At 42.2% G+C, this 23,406-nt stretch overlaps 1 protein-coding gene across 2 annotated transcripts in view; it reads right to left on the minus strand.

Moving 5' to 3' along the window:
• The window catches only part of trappc9 (trafficking protein particle complex subunit 9), a 156,222-nt gene that overhangs the window by 109,419 nt on the left and 23,397 nt on the right, over positions 1-23,406 (minus strand). For both annotated transcript variants that reach the window (XM_079175870.1, XM_079175869.1), the window contains 5 exons: positions 17,434-17,519; positions 13,409-13,535; positions 13,103-13,235; positions 9,924-10,087; positions 1,142-1,294 (listed from right to left, as the gene is read on the minus strand). In XM_079175870.1, the coding sequence (XP_079031996.1) occupies positions 1,142-1,294; positions 9,924-10,087; positions 13,103-13,235; positions 13,409-13,535; positions 17,434-17,519 (663 nt within the window). The remainder of the gene's footprint in view (positions 1-1,141; positions 1,295-9,923; positions 10,088-13,102; positions 13,236-13,408; positions 13,536-17,433; positions 17,520-23,406) is intronic.

The raw sequence follows: 23,406 nt of genomic DNA on the forward strand, positions 1-23,406 counted from the left end.
AATTAGAAGAGAGGAAATTCGCCAGATGAAGTGAGGAAGCCGGGAGCTGGGAGAGCGGCGGAGGTGTGGAGACCTCGAGACCTCTCTCCTAGTGCCGCTGAATCTTAAACAAGGAAGCTCAAATCCCTGTAATGCAGGGGGCTCCATGCACAGCGACGCATTAACAGCGTACTTCTGCATCCAACACGTGCATAGCTTCAGCTGCACAGTTAAAAGATGGCATAACAATTCTACTGCAATCCACTTTGAGGGAAACAAATGAAAAAACCTTTGCCTTCATGGGGACGAACACACTCGAATGCAAGTTCAATAGAAACACCCACAACAGCCCTGCAATAAATCACACCTTCACGAGGGCAACGCGAGTATCGACTCAACTTTAGTCATTTTGAAGACTGTAGTTTGTGGAGCTGGTGAACTCTATTGCATTACAAGTATAATATTGTGTTATTTATACAAAATATCATCACATGGTTGGGTATATTTCATGATATTTCTGTTTGGCTTAGAGGCAAATGATTATTGAATTATTAAGAGTGATGTGAGAGAGTTCTCAGTTTTGACGTAATGCAGATGAACAAACAACATTTATGACTTGATAAATAAATAAATAATTTGATACTCATATTGACTAATTATGTAAACTCGTACTAAACATCATCAGTTAACAAGACTATTATTCTGCAGCCATGCTAGCGACTGTGCACAGCAGTGCTTTAAGCTAAACGCTAACGCCAGCATGCTAAAACTCTCTATGAAACAATGCTAACCTGCTGATGTTTAACAGTCGACCATGTTCAGCGTCTGAGTTTAGCGTGTTAGCATGATAATATTTGATGATAAAACTGAGGCTGATGGGAATTTTTTTAGTTCAGCAGATACTTGGTGGGAAGATCTGGATACAAACGGTATATATTTCATCCTGAGGGGGATTTGTGTGTCTGTCTGTACCAAAACGTATGGCAATGCATGAAATAGACAAAACAGTTCACTCACCAATGTCCACCTGCTGGTAACCACATATCATGGCAAAACATGCCACCCCCTTTCAGTGAACTGTGAGCTTTTGACACCCATTTAGAGTTGCTCTTGCATTAATTAGCAGGTATACGCTTACAAAAGGCCGTCTTTGTCCACTCACCATCATTGAGGTCCTGCAGCAGGTTCTCCTGGCCGGAGAAGTCCAGCTTGACTTTGATGTTTACGGTCAGTGTCACGGCCTGGCCGGACTTCAGAGGCAGGCGAGACAAAGCGTCCTCTAGCTCCCAGCTCAGAAACTCCCCAAACACTTTCTCTGCACACACAAAAAGGGAGATAAAGCCAAATTAAGAACAAACAAATGAAATAGAACTGATTTTGAAAGAAAAATCACCCATTCTGGGTGGGATGATACCTGCTGGGATCAAAGACGGCAAGACTTGCCAAGCTTGTGGTAACATTTTTGGATGGTAATAGTTTTGGACAAGGAAAACAAAATGACACTGCTGTGCTTGTAATCGCCCAAAGGCAATTTGCACACATGAGCAGTCAGCTTGCACATCACTAAGGAAGCCGTGCTACCGTGATGTTTCCTTCGCAATACGCTTTCCAGAGCAACAAAGCTGCTGATTGGCTCAGAGTCCTTTGGCTGCTCGTCACTAGACCTGCCTTTCGCAAATGTACGCCTCCAACCCTCTTCTACCTGAGACGAATGATTCAGCTGCATCCACTTCAGCCAGCAGCATCAAATGAATGATACGCCACCTGAATAAAGCATGTGTTCTGTGTGTGCAGGTGAGCCACTCCCGCTCTAAGGGATTGCAGGAACAGCAAGCGGGCTGATTTTAACAGAAGGGGAGATGCAAGTTCACCGTAGGAACAACAGCTTACACGTCCCTGCTTGATTCATAACCAAAGCCTCTAAAATCCTCTGAGAGGACATCAATGTAGGCGGCATTAAATAAAGATTTTGTGAATAACGCTGCACTTTAAATATTCATAAACTCCAGAGCTTCCTTGCAGTGAATTAAACGAGAGAGAGAGAAAAAAGGAGAGTGAAGCACAGAAGGAAATGATTTAAAAGAAATGGGATTTGGGGGGAAAAAGAAACATTCAGTTGAATATGCAACACCAGGCCTTGTAACTCAACAGGTAGACTGCCAGGGTTGTGGATGACACATTAATATCGTCACACTACTAAACTATGAGTCACAAGAAATGACTGTTGAGATATCTTTCATGTATTATTTAGAATATTAGCCAGAGACATTCTTACTCTTGAAAAGACAATATAGGGATCACGTCAGTGCTTCTTTAGGGCAGATACAAAACAACCTCTGTTTCAAACGCCGTCTGTCGGGAACACTTCGGTCGGGTTTTCAGATTTTCATCCTTTCTGGCCGTGACTAGCCTGCTTTTATTTCTCCCACAATAACCCACCTGTTAGGGAATAAAGAGTAGAGGCTTTGCAGGAGAGTTATAAGGTAATAAATACAAGAAATAACAGGCATCAGTCAGCAGCAATCAGAGAAATTGCAGGAGGGCATTGTGTAACTTTGAATCACCACAATTGTTCAAATAAATGCTCAGATTGAAGATCTGGGAGTCGTCCGATTTCACAACAAGTCAAAAACTAATTAGGGCACAAAGGAGCTCTGCGTGTGTCTGATTAAAGCAATCAGTAGTGTCAACAGTTAACAGTAGACTGAACACAAAAGACAAATATCAGATAACTTCACTGTCAAACATGGATGATCTCATCGTCCTATGACGAGCCGGCTGTGGACTCTGAGGTCACCACCACCACTGGGCGTTTCAGAGTACGAGAGAGAATCGCTGGAGTAACATTTGACATTGATAGATGCAAGTACCACTACTGCTCAGACAGTTTACTCAATAGTCCACCACTACTGCTCAAACAACAACACCGGGCAATATTGGACAATTCCGTTACATGAAATGCCAATGTTTCCAAAATCCCCGCTGTCTACAATATCCACACATGGGGACCAAGGTAGACTGATGACTGTGGTTACGGTGAATAAGTAGATAAACTGTTAATTGCAGGTCCGTGATGGGACACAGACGCTGGTCTCGTGATCTGCATGAAAGTCAGACTCCACCGTCATTCACCACCAAAACATGAGCATCAGGCGTAAATCAGGAGGGTTATTGGGTTGAATAGATGAATTCCATCTCTCTCCGGTCTGTGAATAAATGCTTTAACAACTCAACACCCAAATGATGGGGGTTAGCCCCGAAGCTAGCGACAACAGCAGCAGCCCAGGCTCAGCTTTAAGAAGGACCAGCTCTGAGTTTTGCTCTGCATCTACATTTTGGCTAATTATTTGAACTGGTAGCATTAAAATCGGTCAAAATCCATGCTGTCCGTTAACGGATTAACAGTTAATTATTTACATCCCAAATAACGAGGAACTTGACGTAGTCAAATGAGAGGCAGCTGACAGGCAGCTCTGCTCGTGGAAACTAAATCAGTGAAGCAATATCAATCCCCTCTTTTCCTTTATGTTGTATGGGCCGCACAGTGGAAAGTGTTTTGTCCTTTTCCAGACATTTGATATGAATGCACAGAAGTGTTGTAGAGAACAATTGAGCTGAACTGATGTTTATATCCACAGAGGAGCAATGCGGTGGCTGTGAACAAAAGCTCTGATGGCAGCTTATTTTCTGCTATTCAGAGACAACTCTGCTTATGTAAATACTATACAATAGATTACTGTATGAAGAGTTTGCTTTGTTATCTCAGTTTTTTTTGGGATATTTCTGTTTTTTGTTTTTGAGAAACCGATCTCCTATCTCACGTCATGATGGCTGTGCTGTACCAGGAAGAGTAATGATTGTTTGTTTTGCCGCAGATGTCTTCCTATTGTGACTCTTCATCTTTTATTCATTCACTTCCCACAGAAAATGCAGAGGGCTTCAGAGAGGCCCTCTCAACCCTGGCCTGTCTTAAAGCCACGAGCACGTTAGAGCTCAGGAGGCACAGGCAGGTGGGGACGAGGCGATACGACGACCAGGCATGGAACCTCTTCAGCCTCCGTCATCGGGCCTGCTGCACCGATGACCTCCTGCTTATACGAAGGCGGACGAAGCAGAGCGTCACAACAAACACTACACACATGACTGAGGTACCCGCAGTATGGGTGCTACCATGCGGAGACATTTTCAAGAAGGGAAAATAAAACAAATGCATTGTGAATAATGTCTACGGCCAGCGCATACGGCCTGTGAGGCTGTGGACTTGAGACATTTACACGAAGCATATGCACCGAAAACATGTTTACTAGAGGTGTAGCGGACTGAAGTTAATCTGTGATCCGTTTTCACATTTAGGTTTAGGTTTAACAATAAGAGAGAAACTACCACAATGATGGTTTATGATGGTGCACGTAATGACAGCTGCTCTGGAACTGTATAAGAAATAGAAAGAAATTTGTAAAATGCAGGTACTTTGCCAGAGGAGGCCCCAGTATCGATATGCAAAAGCATTGTCTACGTCTATTTATGGCTAAATATGAGAGTTGAAATCAAGCTTGTGCAACCAGTTTCCCATTGATTAAGATTATTATCCATTAACAGTTAAAGGGTTTAGGTGATACAATCTCATGAATGGCATACAAATAAAAGTAAAAAAGGATGATTGGAGTCAACTCAGTTCCAGCTGCTGACCTTCAGAGCGCTGTATCCATCCAGAAACCACCTTTAGCTAGCACCATTTTAAGTGGATGATACCTCATCATTAATGGAACGAGGTGGCAAAACACCATTAAAAATGAGATTGACCAGATTAAAAATACATATTCATTAAAGTGTGGGAATATCTTCAAGGAATAGGCATATTTCTTGAAACTGCAGTGGTTTCAGAAGTTATGGCAACAAAAAGAAAAAAGACACATTTACATAGAGGAGGAGAACTGTACGATCAATTGCACCACAATGCAATTAGCAGGTTGTGTTGTTTAATGCAGCCAACCACACTGTTCTTCCTCTGAGGCAATAAGTGAGCTTTAGCGGAGCCGTCATTCACAGTTAAAAGCATTTAACAAAAAGACTCCATCGAGTATCATGAGGACGCTTACAGACCTCGTTATTCACAACGATGAAAACCTCGAACACAGCAATAACTGTGTACCGCGTAACCGACACGGGAAACACAAGCTGCAATACGGCTGCAGTGCAGAAGAAAGTACTCTCTGATGTGTGCAAACTATCAGCCTCTAGAACACACTGGAAACAACACCCTGCAAATACTGCTAGTTTCAAAGGAAGCTCATCTACTAGCAGCTTTGTAGGGGTCACTCTGGTTAGCGTTAAACAGAAGGCACTCTGCCATCAACACGGTTTCTGTGCTGACTCAGTAAAATAAAGTTTTTAACAAGCTTTTCCTTCTCCTCTTCCTCCTACTCAATTCAGAATATTCCCAAATACACACCTCCTTCCTCAACATTGTTGTCTTGCCTTGTGGTGGTACATAGTCGACTGTTTATAAGCCTTTAATGTAACCTTTTTAATTGCCAGCCGTTTACTACTGAAATCACATTTAGCCATTCCTTTTTGCAGTTAAAAATGATGTCTTTGTTTGATTTAGCATTAGTTTTTAATGTTTTATTATTAATATTAGGAGGAGGATTGCATTAACTGTGTTGTAACTCTATCATGTTGTTCATTGTGACTTTGGAAAAGGTGATAATAACTGAGGGGATAGGTGACACTTGTTGTAATATCTTGCGTAAACTAACATCTTAATGAGACACAAGTGTTTTTCTTTACATTCAAAAATCATGAAAACTGTTACAGTGTCCACCATGAAACATGTTAGCTGGTGTCCAGTCATTGTTCAGAGGAAGAGCTTGTCATTTTGGACCCTTCATTATGTGGACAGTGGGAGCCAACCTTGTGGTTTGAGGACGACCCTCTCCACCCACTGAGCTACAGCCGCCCCAAAGTCAACACCGGGGAAGCCATCTGCTCAAAAACATGCACTTCTAAATTTACCCTTCGCAAAGTCCCATCCTCGAACACAGACCGGCCAATCGTATCGTAGCGTCGGCCGGCTCCGACCAGGTACCGACGACTATCTGGCTCTGCTCCATAGAACCTCATGCAATCGTTCAAGCCTTTCTGCATTTTCAGGCTGGTTTTGTAGGATTTGAAGCTCGTCGTGGTTAAACGTTGTGTAATGGGGAGGCTCGTTACCCGGAGAGGTTGGAAGCAGATATACGTCTCTAAAATGTTACGTTTCAACATAAAAACCTGTGGAGCTAAGAGAGTAGGTTAGCATATCATTAACTAGCATTTCTATGCTAACCTAGCTAGTGAAGGTATACTGAATATCTGCTCATGCTGCTTTTGCCTTTTAATGAGTGTAACAGTGAATAAAGACCCCCGTGTTGTTCTTTAATTCTCATTTTCTTCTGTCTTGCTCTCCAGATGATGTGGTGGTTCACTTTCACACTGTGATCTGTAGCTTTAGCTTCTGTCTTGATCTTTTTAACCTGTTCTCGCTGCTGAATCAGTTTCACGTCCTGGATATATCCTTCAAACACAGAATGTAGACTCTTCTATCTGCTTCTCTCTGAAACCGTTTTTTTTTGTTGGTCAAAAGATTTAATAAGACGTCGTATTCAGGGAGTGCAGTTAGTGACCGTGTGGGCTCCATGGTAGCCAGGAGAAATTGCTTAATTTCTTAAAATAACCTTTGTGGTAAGGACTGCATCCTGGATATGTCGTCACTAAATACAACCACTACGACAGACAGCCTTTAGAACCAAAGTGAAACCCAGATTAAATTTAAAACATGACTCCTGTGACACACTCCAGACGGAAGCTGGTCTGACATTAAAATGGCCTTCAAAGGTCTCCGAGCTCAGATGTGGTCGACTTAATTGCTTACAGGGGTTCTTTCTTTGTATTGTAATGAAGCCTACTGCCAGGGCACACCTCAGGAACTGTATGGAACACTATGACACAATTAGATGAAATAACACAGAGAGTTTGGGGTACAATATGTGCATGAATGCTCATACATCCAACATTAAGACACAAGATGTAGACCTTATGAAACATATTTATACTTTATAACGATCACTGCTGTATCCTCTTCATATTTCCATGTGTAATATCATAATGATGAAGCTGAGTATACATTAATAACAATACCGACTGCAAAGGTAGAGATGGTTCAAACGCTGATGATAACGTTACCGCAGCTTCCAGACACTGCTGCTACAACAGCAGAGAGACACAAGAATAAAGTTATTTTCAAGTTTTGATGTATCAATACACACATAACCCATATACTTAACTGCTAATGTCATAATCTAATGGTGATCATTTTCATAGGGTCACTTTATTGTATGTGTACTGCATCAATGTCTTATTAAGAGTCAGTTCTTTCACTTTGTATGTGTACTAATAAAGTTATAGGATAAAGCTGGCCAAGTTGTTTATTAATTAGAGGTAGGTATCATTTCCAGTATAATGTCCCATAGCAGGGAGTATTGGAGACTGCAAAGTACAAAAAGCTGGTATTTGTTTGACTTAAATAATATTTTGCTCAACCTTTATCTCAAGTGAGGTATCAATAAGCACTGTTGTGTAAAAGATGTTAGTAAAAGACAACATGGTTTGCTTCATTGATATCTGCTCTGAAATGCGTAAATAAGATAATGGGACGAACGAAACAGGCAAAAAATGTGCAGCAATCGAAAACTTCAGAGATGTTAATTTATTTATTATTGGGTTTTAACAATGCATTACTTTTAGAGAACTATTTTTTTGGTTGTTGACTGGCTTCAATATTTTTGTCGTAATTAATTGAAGTACACAGTAAAAGTTAGAGTCAAGTCGAATATTATGTAGAATATTTTCCAAATGAAATGATTCAAGGATATTCATTCAAGTTTAAGGTGTTTGCCAAAAGCCTTGGAGGGAAAGCTGAGATGGTGCGTTTCGATTTCAGTTATTTTTGCTCGTTCAATCAAACTCAAAAGATAGCATTGCCTCGGAGGCAGAGCTGTGTTTGCAGCCTGAATCGTTTCCAACAACTGCTCCATTTCAAAGAGAACCCTTGTTAACTGGAGAGACTGGTGGCTCTGACAGGTAGACAGTTAGTCACTGGATGAGTGTCAAATCCCCGGCTATTGTAATTAGAGTTCTTTACTAGTTAGCACTGACAGACTAATTCTTATTCACTTTGAGCGAGGGCTTGATGGGGCTTTTGTACACAAGTTCCCAGGCAACAAGCGAGACGCAGTGATTCTCTCACCACGCTGTCATCGGGTCATTAAATCTACAACAGGGCTGGCCAGCAAAGATTTCCCTCCAACTCTACACAGCAGGAAGAGTTCTTGACATGCTTGTGAGAGAAATGCATGAAAAGTGAGGAAAAATATACACCTGAGCCGCGTAAGCCTGACAGAAGCTGCCCGGTAAGACGGGAGCTACGAGTGTTCTTGGACGGAGGATATGTTAGTGTAGCTCGTCTTCAATTAAACACAGAACCCTTGGGCTATTTTGGAAATGCCAGATCGATTTCATACTGGCCTCCAGCCACTCCCCCTTAGCTCATCACTGTGTGATCGAACTGCTGCTGAGCGCAAAGTTAGAAAGCGGTTGGGCAAAAAAAACCCAGATTTTTCTTGGTTTTATGGTGGAATCAGAAGAAAATACAGCACTATTCTATGAGTACTGTCCAATAGTTTGAGAACAGCAGGTCAAAACCTTTGTTAAAATGGTTAAAAAAGCATACAGCGATACATCTACAGGCTTCACAGGGATGTATAAAGATAATTGTGTTTAAAAAGTGTACTTTTACAGTCAAACATCGGTTTTGATTCTGTTGTATTTGCAGTTGAATGATCAAACACATTGTTCCTGAATTAGAGTATGATTCGCACTCTGCTCTCCATAGTGGGATCAGTTGGTATCAGCCGTATGCAGAGTCGGTCTTTCGTAATTCTCTAAAATCAAACATTTTAATATACAGTAATAATATAATTACAGTGTCAGTATTTAGAGCTGTCTGTGGACCAAAGGAAGTCTACATTTCTGATTAAATTAACTGACTTTGAGCGGGATTTTAGCACCGGGCAAGGGGTTTTCAAAGCATGATTTCTCATTTATCTCATCATCAATAAAATATAATAGAGTGCAATGTTTGGAAATATTTCTGCCTATTTTAGTAGCGCAGCTGCTTTTTCCACACAGAGCGTGAGACAAAGACAAAAAAGCAAGAGAGAGAGAGAGAGAGAGAGAGAGAGAGACAGAGAGAGAGACTGTCAGAGTGAGGGGCACTGCAGAGATCTGAGGACCTGAGCAGGTGTTGAACAAAGACATGGAACACAGAGTGAAAAGCCACGGGGGCATGAAAGATGTGGAACGAAAGGCAACAGGTAGCGGCCTCTGTTGTACTGCGGATACAGGGACTGCAGCAGGATGGAACAAAAACTCAGTGGGTGAAGTACATCAAAAGCTGTCCTCACTGATAACGCACACTATTCCCACATTCCATACCTGGAAAACATAAAACATAAGTGTCCTTCCCTTCCTAATTGAGCCCATGACGTTTTTGCCCACTCCACTGAAGTTCTGAAAGTTTTCAATGATGTCCTCATTTCTGTTGACAACGAAGCCCTTAACATCCTCATCTTCATCGACCACTGCGGCCTTCATCCTGCTCTCCAGACTTTGAATGCCTCTGTATCAAAAAGGCACTGCCCTCAGCTGGCTCCTGTCCTACTTAACCAACAGATCATCCCTTATCTCCTTACGCAAAGTCACACAAGGTGTACCCCAAGGTCCCGTACTCGGCCCTCTTCAACATCTAAATCGTCCCTTTTTGTGATTTTTGTGAAGCGCGTATCGAAAATGTTCAGAAAAAGTAGGATTGAAAGGTACGGTTTAGTCATTCGATAGGTACTAACCTTTGGTGTTGACAGTCTTAGAGGTGAGCTCCAGAGTCTCGATGTCCTCGGATCCGATGTTCTCCAGGGTAATGGTCAGCTGCTGGGTCTCTCCGTTAAAAAGCTGGACGGACACAGTGCTGGACAGTTCCTCTTTGGGCGTTGGCTGAGACGTGTGGGCTGACCTGTTTAGGGTTTGTGGAGGAGGAGGAGGGAGAACTTTTCAGCGATGATTCAAAGTAAAATGTGAGATATAAAGGCCTGTAATGGCCAAGGCAAGTTTGATACGATGCAAACAGTTTCATTACACTTCTATCATAATGTGTGGAACAATTCTTAAGACATAAATCAAGTATAGATGAGTCAAGACTGATCCTGCTTTACATGCTCTCTCTGACATTTTAATGAAAATGATAAGTGCTTCTTGGAATCTCATTAGCTGGAGCGTCATTTGTTGATGGCTTTTTTCCACGCAGTGGGGAGTCTTGGTGACCGATTTGTGGGTTTTGCCATTGCACCTCATTTGGGTGGTAGTTTAAAATATTTAACATGTATGTAATAAATTTATGGATAACCAAATCATATTGGAGATGGAGGAAAAAATGTTCCGCACCAATGGCCACAAGCTTGGTTTATGAAGAATGATCAGTGAATTGTGCACGGCATTGATGACAGACTCTGCACACACCGGGCGTACGATAGCATGTCTGTTTGCACAGCGTACGGCATATAGACCCCTGGCGCGATGATTGAATAGTCATTTAAATAAGTAAATCCACACTGATTCACATAAAGCAGAGAACTGCTCATCCACTTGACAGAAATGTGTCTTCTTGTATTTTAGGCTGAATTTCAGTCAGTGACAAAGTATTTGAATCAGCTGTCAAAAGCAAAAACGCCTGCAGCTGATGCTTCAAGTTTCAAAGAGCTGTTGGCATCTGTTTTTGCAAAGCACCACGGGATGTGCAAGATGAAATATCAGTGCAGGTGTTTTCTGCTTTAGCACACCTCATTAAACACGCACACGTGCACAACTTTAAATGCAACAAAAGCTCTGCCCGAGGCTAGAATTACAAGGCCAGTCATCACCCACTGCTTAAGTGTTTTTATACCGAGCAGTAAGGAAAGAAGGGTCGACACAAAAATGACCCCGCAAAATGTTACTGACATTTCAAATGCATTTTGGAAGTTATCATACGCTTACATTACGGTAGACCTATGCTCTTTAGAAATGTTAGAAATAATTAAACCTAATATTTTAACACTGATGTTAGTAAAAAAAGGAAAACTGTAAGAAAGCAGCTTTGTGCAGGAGGGAAGAAAGATATTGGAGAAGTCAATGAGGCACCTCTTCAACTGAGGTCAGAGCTGAAGGTCTACTTGTGGACCCAGTGAGAGCACCTGAGGGACCGGCATGACGCATCACATTTGTATTCTATTTGCTGCATGTGTCTGAAGCGGTGCTCTTCCAACGCTGGAGAATAAAAAGATTTTCCACATCAAAAGCTGCTGGAGTGCTGTACTTACAGACGTGACCTAAATAGTGGATTTTTCAGCAGCTCCGCTTGTCAGAATGATTTAAAAACGCTCCAACAGGGCGCTTTGCTCGTAGTAATTTAACCCGCGCTCTCCTCTCTTATGCTTCCTACTTTTACCGTATGGAAAATGTAATTTCATCTGACAGGATGTACATGAAAACATTTCTGACATCGGAAAAATGCTCGGTTACCAATGTCGTCAGTGTTTCAAAGCACAAGAGCCTGGGCAGTGTTTGAGCTGAATGTGCACTATGTACTTGTTAGTCACCATTTAAACTCTAATTATGTGCAGAACAGTGATGCTAACTATTATTAGCATTAATTACCAGTTCAAGTCACAGACACTTCTAAATCAGAAGTGTTTTAACACTTTCACTCTGAATATATTATCACTTGTTGTCGCTGGCTTGCTATTTGTTCACAAAACATATGTGGTTGCATTTTATTTAAAAGTGCTTTTTATATTTCAACTTCACTCCAAGTATCAAATAGTACTTTAAGAGTCTATTTTTGGCCACAGTTAATCTTAGAGTTGGGGTTAATGTTAGGAAGAGTGTCAGGATAGGGTCTGGTTTATGAATAAAGGGGTTGGGTCCAGAAACCTGGTCCTGACCTGAGTTTTAAAAGGTCTAGTGGCATCTAGCAGAGAGGTTCTGGACTGCAACCAACCGAACACTCCTCCGCTACCTTGAGGTCACGTAAAACCACAGAAGCCTCTCCCTCCAGAGCCAGTGTTTGGTTTGTCCCTTATGAGCTACTGTAGAAACACGGCGGTGCAAAATGGCGAACTCCAAAAAGCTATGAATGCAGCGTCCCTTTTCTGCTAAACCACACACACACATGACCTTTAAGTGTGACACTACTAGCTTGTATGAAATAATTCTTGGCATGAAGAAATGAGTTTGCATACTGCCATACCATTACAACAGGGATTCTATAGATTCATAACGTGTGACTTTTAAGCTACTCCCCCATATAGCCTTCTCTTTTTAAATCAGAATGATACTTGAATGCGAGTCACATTTCATAAGGTGACCAAATAACCACAAAGAAACATGACAAACTCTGCACTAACCATGTTGATGACATTGAAACTTACAGTCTGTATAGTTTTTAAATTAAACTAACTTCAATCATTTAGTAAATGAGGGTTTAAAGTATGTTGATTGTCCTTCTTCTGTTTCTTTTTCTATGTGAAAAACAGGTGAAATCGACCAGTGACACTGCTGTTCATTTATCTCAACACTATCCAAACCTGAGAGTAGTAGGACAGTGACACCTTTTTTCATTGTTTTGGCTCAGCACTCCGGCACAATGGATGTGAAATGAAACAATAACTGTGAGGTTAAAGTGCTGACGTTCAGCCATAACGGGGTCTGAGGGTGTTCACATCAATCGTGGCTGGACAGTGCAGGACTCGTTGCCCTTTCATATTTTTTACGGCCAAACAGTGCAATGTTCTTGTCTGCACAGTCAGTCACCTGACCTCAACTCAATCGAGCCCGTGTTTCACTTACTGAAGACCAGAATGAGGCCAAAAGGTCCCAACAGGAGCAAGTGACAAAAACTAAATTCAATATTTGTGCTCATATGTTTTCTTATATTGTAATTGACGAAATAAATCACAACCATGAAGATGCACAGATTCAGAGAGTTCCTCACCGTGGTAGTGATGTGCTGAGCTGGAGACGAGGTAGAGAGGGAATGACCTCCACCAAAGAGCCACTAGTCTTCACGTTAGACAGGCCCTCCAACAGGCAATCACTGGTCACCCCAAACACCGACGTGTGGTAACCTGGGTTCAAATGCAGGTTAAAGAAATGCTGAGCTTGACTGGATGATGTCCTGAAGGACAGAAAAGCCTCACGTTTCTGACACAGCAGCACAAGCAACTAAAGTCATAGTTAACCATCTTTTTCTTGACGTGCAACATCTTGAGCATTGGAAGAGCTTTTCAGCTGGACTCACCGTTGACGGTGATGTTGCCGGCTGTACGCGGGACGCCAACCAGGGTGACGGGGTACAGGCCAGACTCCGCAGGCAGGGACAGCGCGGCGGGCAGGGATTCAAACTCCACTCCAGATGTCAGCAAACCCTGAACGCAAGATCAGAAAGAAGGATTATATTAAATCTGCGTCGTGTGTTTAAGCTGCGGCGGTGGGGACGCAGATGATGCCGACAATAACGCAGCGGCCTGCGGCAAAAAGTGGAAAACAGAATCAACTTTTGGAGAAACACAACCCAAAGTCAGGGTGCATGAGGGATGGGAATCACAGAGTAACTGGTAAAATAATACAATGTGAATGGTACTAGATGAAGAAATTGAATGTATCCCTCAAGGGTTCAGAATATCCGTAGCAAAATGCACAGCAATAAATCCAGTTGTTGAGATATTTCAGTGGTGGCCCAACCATGACCTACCAACATTGTCTTCCCTAGAGCCACGCTGGTATCGTTGCACCATTTTAGAGCAATCACTGCGGAGTCCTGTGAACTCTCGGCTCCAATCTTAGCCACAACAATGCAGTTCTTTTACACGATAATGTTATTCGATGACACACGTGAAAACTAGCTGACTCAGCGGTCCGAGGATAGCGCGGCTGTGACTTCAAATGCAGGCTCTCAATAGACTATGATTAAAAAGTTTTACTCATGAATACAATTGAAAGACGGTGTATAGTTGTTAAATTGGTTGCAGTGACAAAAAAAAAAAAAACAGGCCACGTCACCTCAGCCTCATTTGTAGTCAGAAAAGCCCTCCGTGTGGCTTTAAAGTCGTCTTTGAATGTGCACTCATACCCCCCCCCCCCCTCCTCCTCCTCAGAACGACTTTATATTTACATTCTCAGTACACACTGCCTGGTTGCACGAGGCAGACTGAGGTGACGTAATGACTGCATCAATCCCCAACAGCAGACACTACCTCACTAGAGGGAAGGCTGCCGGAGAGCTGTGCCTCAGGTGCTCAGATTTAAAACTCTCCTCGCGTTCCCGTCAGGACATTATTTGCCTTTATTGGGGAGCAGAAGAACTCATATAAACCTATTGGAAAAAGATCATTTGAATTCAGCCTCGGACAGGTTAATTAGCCTGTTTCACTAACGGTAACGATAGGAGCGTGTGCATCGTGTCGTTGACTCCACTGTACAACACTGACAGTGTGCAGTTAACCTTTAGATTGGCTTTAACTGATAATGTTATGATTATTATTTATGATTACTATTAGTATGTGTTATGGCACATTACTGCACATCTGATAGCAACAACAAAGTAAGAAGACAGATTCCCAAGACAGAAATGTCTCTTCTACTTTGGTTCAGAATCAAATTTCTTGCAGTTTCTCAATCACACAATATGAAGATAAATAGTATTTTCTTGCTTTATCTTTACTGCAAATAACTCAGCTGACGACCTACGTTTAGTAAACGAGAGAAAACTAAAAGCGTGATTTGTTATTTTGAGAAAAAGCTAATATATGTTCCACATTTGTTTTGTGGGGAGACAGACGTAGTGGACGGTGACCCCTCTTAAAGTGAAAGAGTGGGGATTGTGATAAAAACTTAAATAGAAAATCAATAAAGCACAAAACAAAGCTGGGTTTTATTGCTGAAGTTGAGTGGTGACTGTGGAGGGCCCGTCCTGCCAAACTACTGGGTCACCTTGCTGACGGAAGACGGAAAAGTGACCTTGTGTGCGTCTGTGTGTGTGTGTTCGTGTGAGTGCTTCAGAGTGCTGCTTCATGTACAGCGGATAGACGGTCAGTCACTTTGTCTGGGGTACAGAGGTGCTCTTGGCAGCTTGCGTCACCCCGTCTGTCTCCACCTGCGTGACTCTACAACACCACCCGAGGTGCCCGGCTGCCGCGGAGCTTCAACCTCCATCTGTGACCTGATCAATTCACCCGTGGGTGGGAGGGGTTAACGACACCCTCGTCACCGCTCGACCTCGTCCGATCGAACGTTCCCACCTCACAGTGACCCTCTCGCTCATGCACTGTGGGAAGTACACTGTAACGCACTGAACTTCAGGTGCCACTGCATTCGAGTGCGTGCGCCAAGAAGGTTCCGGTGGCTTTTTTTCTCTTGCTGAGCCGGCTGACTTCCTGCTGACTCCCTCAAAATACATGAAGCCCATGGAAACAAGACGAGGCTCCTTCTCCAAAAACCCTGCACAGCCCAGAAATATTCCTGAGGACTTGACTCAGCAACTGAGCTTTGCTTTCATAATCAATAAAAAAGGAAATGTTGATTGTTTTTTTGAATAATAGCTTTTTCTATAAATCAGAAACAGTAATGGAGATTTATTCCTAATTCCAAACCCATGATCTGATTTCCAGAGGCCTCTCCCCAGACAAAACTCATGAGACAGTTCATTTTACAACGAATTATATAGTTATTGAAGATTTATGACACCTGAAGAACTTATATTTGTGCATTTATTTGTTTGTGGTTATTTCCCTTTTTACACAACATTTGATGTTTGATGTTTTCTCTGCCATCTGTTTGATAAATCTTGTTGTTTTTTTAATGCTCTGAATACTGTGCATTGCTGCATTTACAATTATTTCAAGCAACAAATCCTCACATTTCAGAGGCCGGCAATAGCAAATGTTTGGAATTTTTTTATTGCTAAATTACTAGTTCTATCGACTAACAATTTTTGCACGAATGTGTTTGTCAGTAAACTTCACACCGAATTACATCGCAGCTTTCAGATGAAGCTGATCTTTCGGGGGTGGGAGGTTACTGAACACATGCACGTCGTGCATACAGGAATGAAAATTGTTATTCGCAAATAAACACACACACTGACAAGTGCCTTTCTATTACCCGACTTTCTATTCAAGGAACCTAAATACGCAGAAAAATATACATTTATGCACCAAAAATTATTATTTAAATCTTCCCCTTTGTAATGGTCAACTACTGTATATTTGAAGGGATGAATCCACATAAGCTAATTAACATAAATAAATGCACGGAGACAATCGGCTGGTGTTTACTCCTCCAGCTCAAACACTTTCCAGATGTTCCAAACTGGAGGTCTGTAACAGCATGTGTGCTGTTATCCGACCACGCAGGGCGGCGAAATCAACAAGCGAGACCTGTCCAAGTCTATTTGGCATCAACTCCGAGACAGCCGCCACAATTAAGAGGCCACTGTCTCCGTTCACACTCTGCCACGAAACTTTCACGGCAATTTGTTCTCGACTTTCCAAATAATTAAAGGCAACATCCCTTTTGACAGGTAGTAACCGGCGTGAGATCCTGTGTGTGTGCCGCTGCTATCTGAGAGGAGGTCTCTTCCTGCTGGGTCCTGATGATTGCTTTGCATTTCACTGCATTCATAAACAGACACAGCAGTGCGCAGAAAGAAAAGCATTGTATTTGATCATCTTCTGCACCCTTGATCTTGATAAAGTGGAGCGGTGAAGGTGTGACAAAGTCCATGAATTAGAAATAGAAGTGTACGTCTGCACTGCAGCTGAAGGAAATGTCCTGATCTTAAAAAAGTGAATTCAACAAGAAGCTTTTAAAACAATACAATTAAATTGAACTGCCTGATGTCTGATGGCTCTTTTCAAAGAAAAAGGAGAGCGAATGGCCTTGTGCTCTGGCAGGATGGTGTGTGAAACCATTAAAGGAATAGCACTACAGGGGGTGTGCCGCTCCCTGGTGATGTTTTCTTATTGTCAGGAGCTTGAAGAGTTTGTTCTCACCATCGTGTACAATCGTTACGGTATTAAACTGTCAAAAAAGCTTTTAAGGGACTTTAATTAGGCAATCAAAGATGAGCACAGAGCATTATCACTTGCCTTGTTGCAAGGTGTGTGCAGACTGTTTGTATTATTACTGCAAGGTCAGCAACCTCCTGTCTTCACAAAGCTGTGGTTAGATATTCACATATTGTGACTTTAGCAAATATTGAAATTCTCCTTCAAAAGCAAGGTATTGCAGTACATTTAAAGTTTAGGTGTAATAAATGTCACTGACCATGTTCTCCACACGAAGTTCGTAAGGCATGGGGTTGTAGACCATGAGCTGGACTTCACAAACGTCTCCTTGAACCCACTGGAAGTCTGGTGAGAGAAGAAGAGACAAGAACACATTCAAGTAAGATGTCGATGGTTTAAAACATCAGCTGAGGAAAATACACCATGAGGCTACATTGCTATCACAGATCAAAGGCAACAGTCAGTCATTTGTCTATCAAAATAAAAATGTTCCTGATAAATTTAGAACCAAACTGAGTAATCAGTGGATGCTCATCCAGTTCATATTACACTTTGGTAGAGCTGAACCTGTAGCTTCTTAAAAGCAATCATGCGACATCTTGGGAAATATGCTCATTTGCTTCCGAGCCGCTACTTGGATGTGAAGATCGATACCACCCTCGTATTTTGTGTTAAATACAAAGCTACAGTCACCAGCCAGTTAGCTTAGCTTAGCATAAAGACCGGAAGCAGGTTAGAGCAACAAACCAAGCTCTGTTTAATGTTTTGAACCCCCGACATTTTACTAAGGTTATATCTTCTTCGGTTCATTAAATGCAAACCGAAATGTAAAATTAACAATTTCTAATTTCAGGTTTCTTATGTGCAAAGCGAAGCTTTTAACCAGCTGACTCCAGCTTCATGATTAGCATACAGACATGAGACATAACAGCAGTATCTATTGTTCCCCCGGTAGACTCAGTGAGAAAGCCATTAAGCGTATTTCCCAAATGTCATATTTCCCAAATGTCCAACTGGAAACTCAAAAGACTGGAAACAGCAGTAAAGAGCTGGTCTCTGTCCAAAAGTAACAAAATCCACCTACCAGAACCGTATAATGCTCAGTGTTGAACATGTTTTATCTCCAGAGGGTTGTGTGGTAGACTCTTTTTTTAATAATTATTTTAGGGCATTTTATGATTTGAATAAGTGACATTGCGGTTCATGGTCAGCGTCCTAATCCCTACACCATAGGGGCGTTCTACAGCGGACTATTTCTTGGCCCAGAGCAGTAACTTCCTGGAGTCCTGCAGTCGCGCTCCGACAACCAGCTGAGACTCCAGGAGGTTACCGGGCACTGCCAAGAAAGAGTCTGGCACAAAACTTCACATAGAACCACAACCTGTCGTTTTAACGCTTTCGTACGGGTTGTACACTGCACAGTAGTTTATGATACTACACTATATGTATACACTAACGTGTGCTACCGGCGCCAACACACCGATGATGTTTGCAACCCAGTGCAATAAAAGTTGTTCTTAAATGTTGTTTTTTTTGTCTCGCAGGGCAGAATCAGAACAAATCCCTGCAGCAAAGTTCCAAACTATGCAAACAGCTTCCTGAGAAGAGTGGAGGCCATTCGGTCATCACATATGGGTGTAACGTACTGATGTACTCATACGTTGGGCTATGTAGTTGTAGATTGTATAAGGTCCAAACAACTTTTGAGAAGAAATGGATTTTAGAAAAAGCTTTTAGAAAGAAAGGGAGATTATAGCCCTGCACTGCAGTGTCCATCATTCCTGAATGAGATGTCGATAGGGTCCGTTAGATTGAGAAGCTATACTTCGGTCCCACTGTAGCGAAACCCATCTCCATTTTGAGATGTAATATATTCTATGGTTCAACTGGAGAGTCCATTGTTGAATATAGACTCGCAAAAGAGGGCCTGAAAATCCTACCTCGACCCCGGGAGGAAGAGAGATTTCTGGAGAGCGAACTCGAGCCACGCACCTTGGGAAATTAAGTCAGTCAAAAGAAAGATATCTATGATATGAATGTCTGGAAACCCCCACATAACCTCAGGTCTGGCTCACAGGCATGCTCTCATAGTCAGCCAATTAATTGTGAAATACACCTCAGAAAATAGAAAAACAAAGTGGATTGCTGCGATGTTATTTGTCTTGCCTCAGCCGTAACTCCTCGAGTGGCCATAGAGATTCTGCAGAGATCTCCAAAGGCTTCAGCGCTTTCAAACTTCATGCAAACAAGGCAATAACAAATGTTTTGACCCTTTTATAAAAAGATGCAATGTGTAAGATTTTAACACATATTGCAAACTAATAGGGGCCAGCATTTCACCTCTACTACTGAGTCCATACAATCTAAATATACAGTCATCAGTTTGTTAAATAAAGCAAACGAGTAAGTAATCGCAGAGCAAGAGTGTGCAATCCTTAACCAAACTGCTATCGTTAATCACCTGTGTGTCTAATGCGCCACTAACTGGGAGCTATATGGTCTGTGAACGTTTTGATAGTCTGCTGGTTGGATTAAATCCAAAGTGGCAGAAATGGGAAAACGCCTTCCTGCCACCAGAAGACTACTTTGCCAGGAGGAGAGTGGGTTGCTCTTGGGAATCGGGACATTCAGTTGGCAGCTGTGTACCAATTAGCTTTCAGCTAACGCAAACCCCAGCGACGGAAGCCACAGTAGGCCGAACCTGTGTGACAGCAGCAAGTGTGTTGATCCGTCACCCTCGGGATCAGAACCCCGGATCAGGCCCCGGGCGCCGGGGTTCACGCTGGCTGAATTCAAGCTAACTTCGAGCTGCCACCTGCGCTGCTCTCTGCAAAGTCCTCTTGTAGCGGGGAGGACGGAACCAAAATACAAGATGCTTTCTCGTTTCTGCCATTTTGGATTTACTCCAATGAAGAAACTAGCTTTGTCAAAAATAGCACGAGATTGTGGCCAATTTGTAATCCATTCAAGTAAGTAAGAACATTTGAATAGTGGGCACTGTGAACACATGCAATACATAGGTGGTCAAGCAGGCAGGAGGTGTACCAGTGACCTCTAGGTTTAAGATGCTGACTGTGTATTCACAACCCCCATGGATAGAGTTTGACTGGGGGCCTTCCTGGCATTGCAACCAGACAAAAGAGAAAGTTGCCACACAACCCGAGGCTGTGTTTTTTTAATGCAGAGCTATCGTCGGTCTGACTGCACAACACAGTCTCACGGCAGTTCATGAAATACTATTGGCAATCTATTGGTTTCGTGCTGTGCGACACAAAATAAAAATGCACAACTTGTGTACCTGTACAGAAAACCAATAGATTGTATTCCCTGATTTAACAGCCTGCCATGACACGGGGCTGGAATGCAGCAACCTAAATGGCCAGATATGTTTCCCCTGACCCTCTTGCCGACCATGGCTGTATTAAGAGTTAGATACCACTATACTAGACACCAAGAGGGCGCTGATTCATCTGAATAATGTGCGGCCCACTGGACATGCCCATTACTTTTTCCTGCCTGCTCAGTTTCACTTGGCCCAAAAAAAGTTTATTCTCTGGGAAATCTTAAAACTTTATTTTAACTGTCACATACATAGTACACGTACATGAAGTTTGACCTTTGGACGTAACTCATCTGAAGCACGGCAATGAAGTGCCCGAGGAGCAACGAGGGGATCAGTGTCTCGCTCAAGGACACTTCGTTATGCGGGCAGTAGGAGCCTGGGATTGAACCGCCAACCTTGTGACGACCCGCTCTTTCCCCTGAGCCAAAGCCGCCCAAAATTCAAATCCTCATGATTTAAAAACTCAGAGAGAAATAATTCATCTTTTGGACGTTGCAGGTGTCCCGTCTACAGTTTTATAGAGCTGTCTTTCATAATGGTGGTCAAAATAACACTGCTATGCCTTCTAATCTTCACATGCAACCTCAGTCTATATCGTGTAACTCTAACTTGGGGGCTGTATTTATTGTATTATTTCAAATCCAATGTGACAAAAAGGAAAATATGTCCCCGTCCAAACACTTACTGACCTCACTGTGTGGCTAGATGCAGCAAGGTTCACCTCCCTCTATGCCCGTATAGCGCTGTAATAAATAGCCCACGTCAGAGTGGATGGATAGCTGTGGACTACACAGTTCTTTAAACGTGTCTCAGAGCAATTACAGGGAGAACAATCTCCCGTTAGAGGACCCCCATTTTATGGCTCAACATCCACCTGATTGATAGCATGTGATTTAAAGAGCATGCAAACACACACACACACACACACACACACAACCCACACACACTGTGTCCACACAAAGAATACGGGACTTTGGTTGACCATCAGTAAAATGATTGAGTGGGAAGTGACTCTACATCTGTAAATGTGTACAGCTGTTACATATCAGAGCATAATGACGTCCTCTAGATTATCCCTATAATGAGCATTTCACTGATGACAGTAGACACTAGACCCAGGTATTAAAAATGTCTTTTTCAGGCTGAAAATTCCCCGCTGTGTTCGGACACTAAAAAGGTCAGTTGTCTGTGAAGGCAGAAATAATCCTGTACTGAGTTCTGTATGAGAGGACATGCCTACCTGTGGCCATAGTGTGCACATTCACAGTTAAGCCATCATTCAAACACCTTTCTTTCTACAGTTCCTGCGTGCTGGGACATACCTTGAAGGAATTAAGAGAGAAACTTAACTTCATTAGCTGGCAATTAGCTACCCGGAGGCAGAAGGACAGAGAAGGAAAGGCATGTTTGAACACCACACCGCACTAGAGAAATACCAACGCTCAAGGGTATGAATATTAGCCGTTTATGTTTGTATATGTTGAGTGATTGTAAGGCAGTTAAACAGACAGATATTCAGGCTTTTAATATAGATTTCCAGCTTCCCGTGGACTATATCATTGTTTCAGACGCTTCAAAGAAAAATATTCAAATAATGTCCGAGTCTCAAGTAATAGTTGGTGCGTTAACAGCAGAACTTAAGAGTGAAAGGCCTGGCTCCTGAAGAGAACAAATACATACTGAACCCAGAAACAAACCAGCGGATTTGATTGACAGATCTGTAAAACTGAGTTTCTGAAACAAGAGCACCACTTCAATTCTTGTGTTTACCAGAGATGTTTTCATGAGTTTCACGGAAATAAGACATTCAGCATGAAAAATAAATAAATGTACGACTTAAGGAAAAGAAAATAAGAAAGTCGACCACAAACAGCTATTAGTCAACTAATCAACGAAGAGTGGACAGCCCAAATCAAACTAATCACTTTATTCTACATGTCTCCTTTAATGTTTCACCAAAAATAAACCATTTGCACAAAGCAGATCCTGAAAAAAATGCTACTTAGTGCAACTGGGAAGCCATGGCTGACTGACTTTTATGAGTTCTCTACTTCCAGCCATGATTGTGCTGTTTAAATTTGAGTTGCAGGAATTATATATTGCAGTGAAAAACGAGGTCAGAGGGAGTTAAATGTGACAGGATCACAGGTAGAGCTTCACGGCATGAGGAAGATCTGCTACGTGCAGTTAACGATATGACTTGTAAATGTACAAACATTGAAGTGTGCGCGTTACCTCTACACTTTGTATGGCAGCGTCAGTTGTCTTTGGATTCAGAACCAGATGAGTTTACTCAAAGAAAATAGCTTGCTCTTCCCTTCGAGGCACATAAGACATGTAAATATTCACTATCCGTGTAGAACATCACTGAATGACGCTGGTGACGGTTATTCTTGATGTGGGGTGGTGCAGCAGAGCAGCGTCTCTCCAACTAAATCTGAGCCGAGTCTAAATCAAACAGTTGGCTATTTACTCAACGATACCTGGGGATTCAATCCAATATGTATAGTCTATAGATGTGCAGATAAGTAATATCCGGTTGGGCCACTGATCCACTTAAGACGGGAGAAGACTGGAGGGGCATGATGGGGATCAATCGTAATTTATTAAGGCTGATCTGGGGCTCAAAGACTCGCCCATAAATGTCCGAGTCTGTAGATATAGACATTGCCCAGTGGATCATAAGTGATATCGTACAAGTCTATACATTGTTTGTTTTGAGGTTGTTGTTTTTTTCGGAAATACTGTCCAGAAAAATAATGTTGTCCATCCAGAAGTCAGTTATTATTCACTATAGTGGTTATTTACATTAAAAAAACTTGGCATTGGTATTTTTAATTATGTATTATAAGTACTAATTCCATCTCTAATGTATTTTATATTACTGTG

The sequence above is a fragment of the Pholis gunnellus genome (assembly GCF_910591455.1).
Source record: "Pholis gunnellus genome assembly, chromosome: 16".
Classification (NCBI taxonomy): Eukaryota; Metazoa; Chordata; class Actinopteri; order Perciformes; family Pholidae; genus Pholis; species Pholis gunnellus.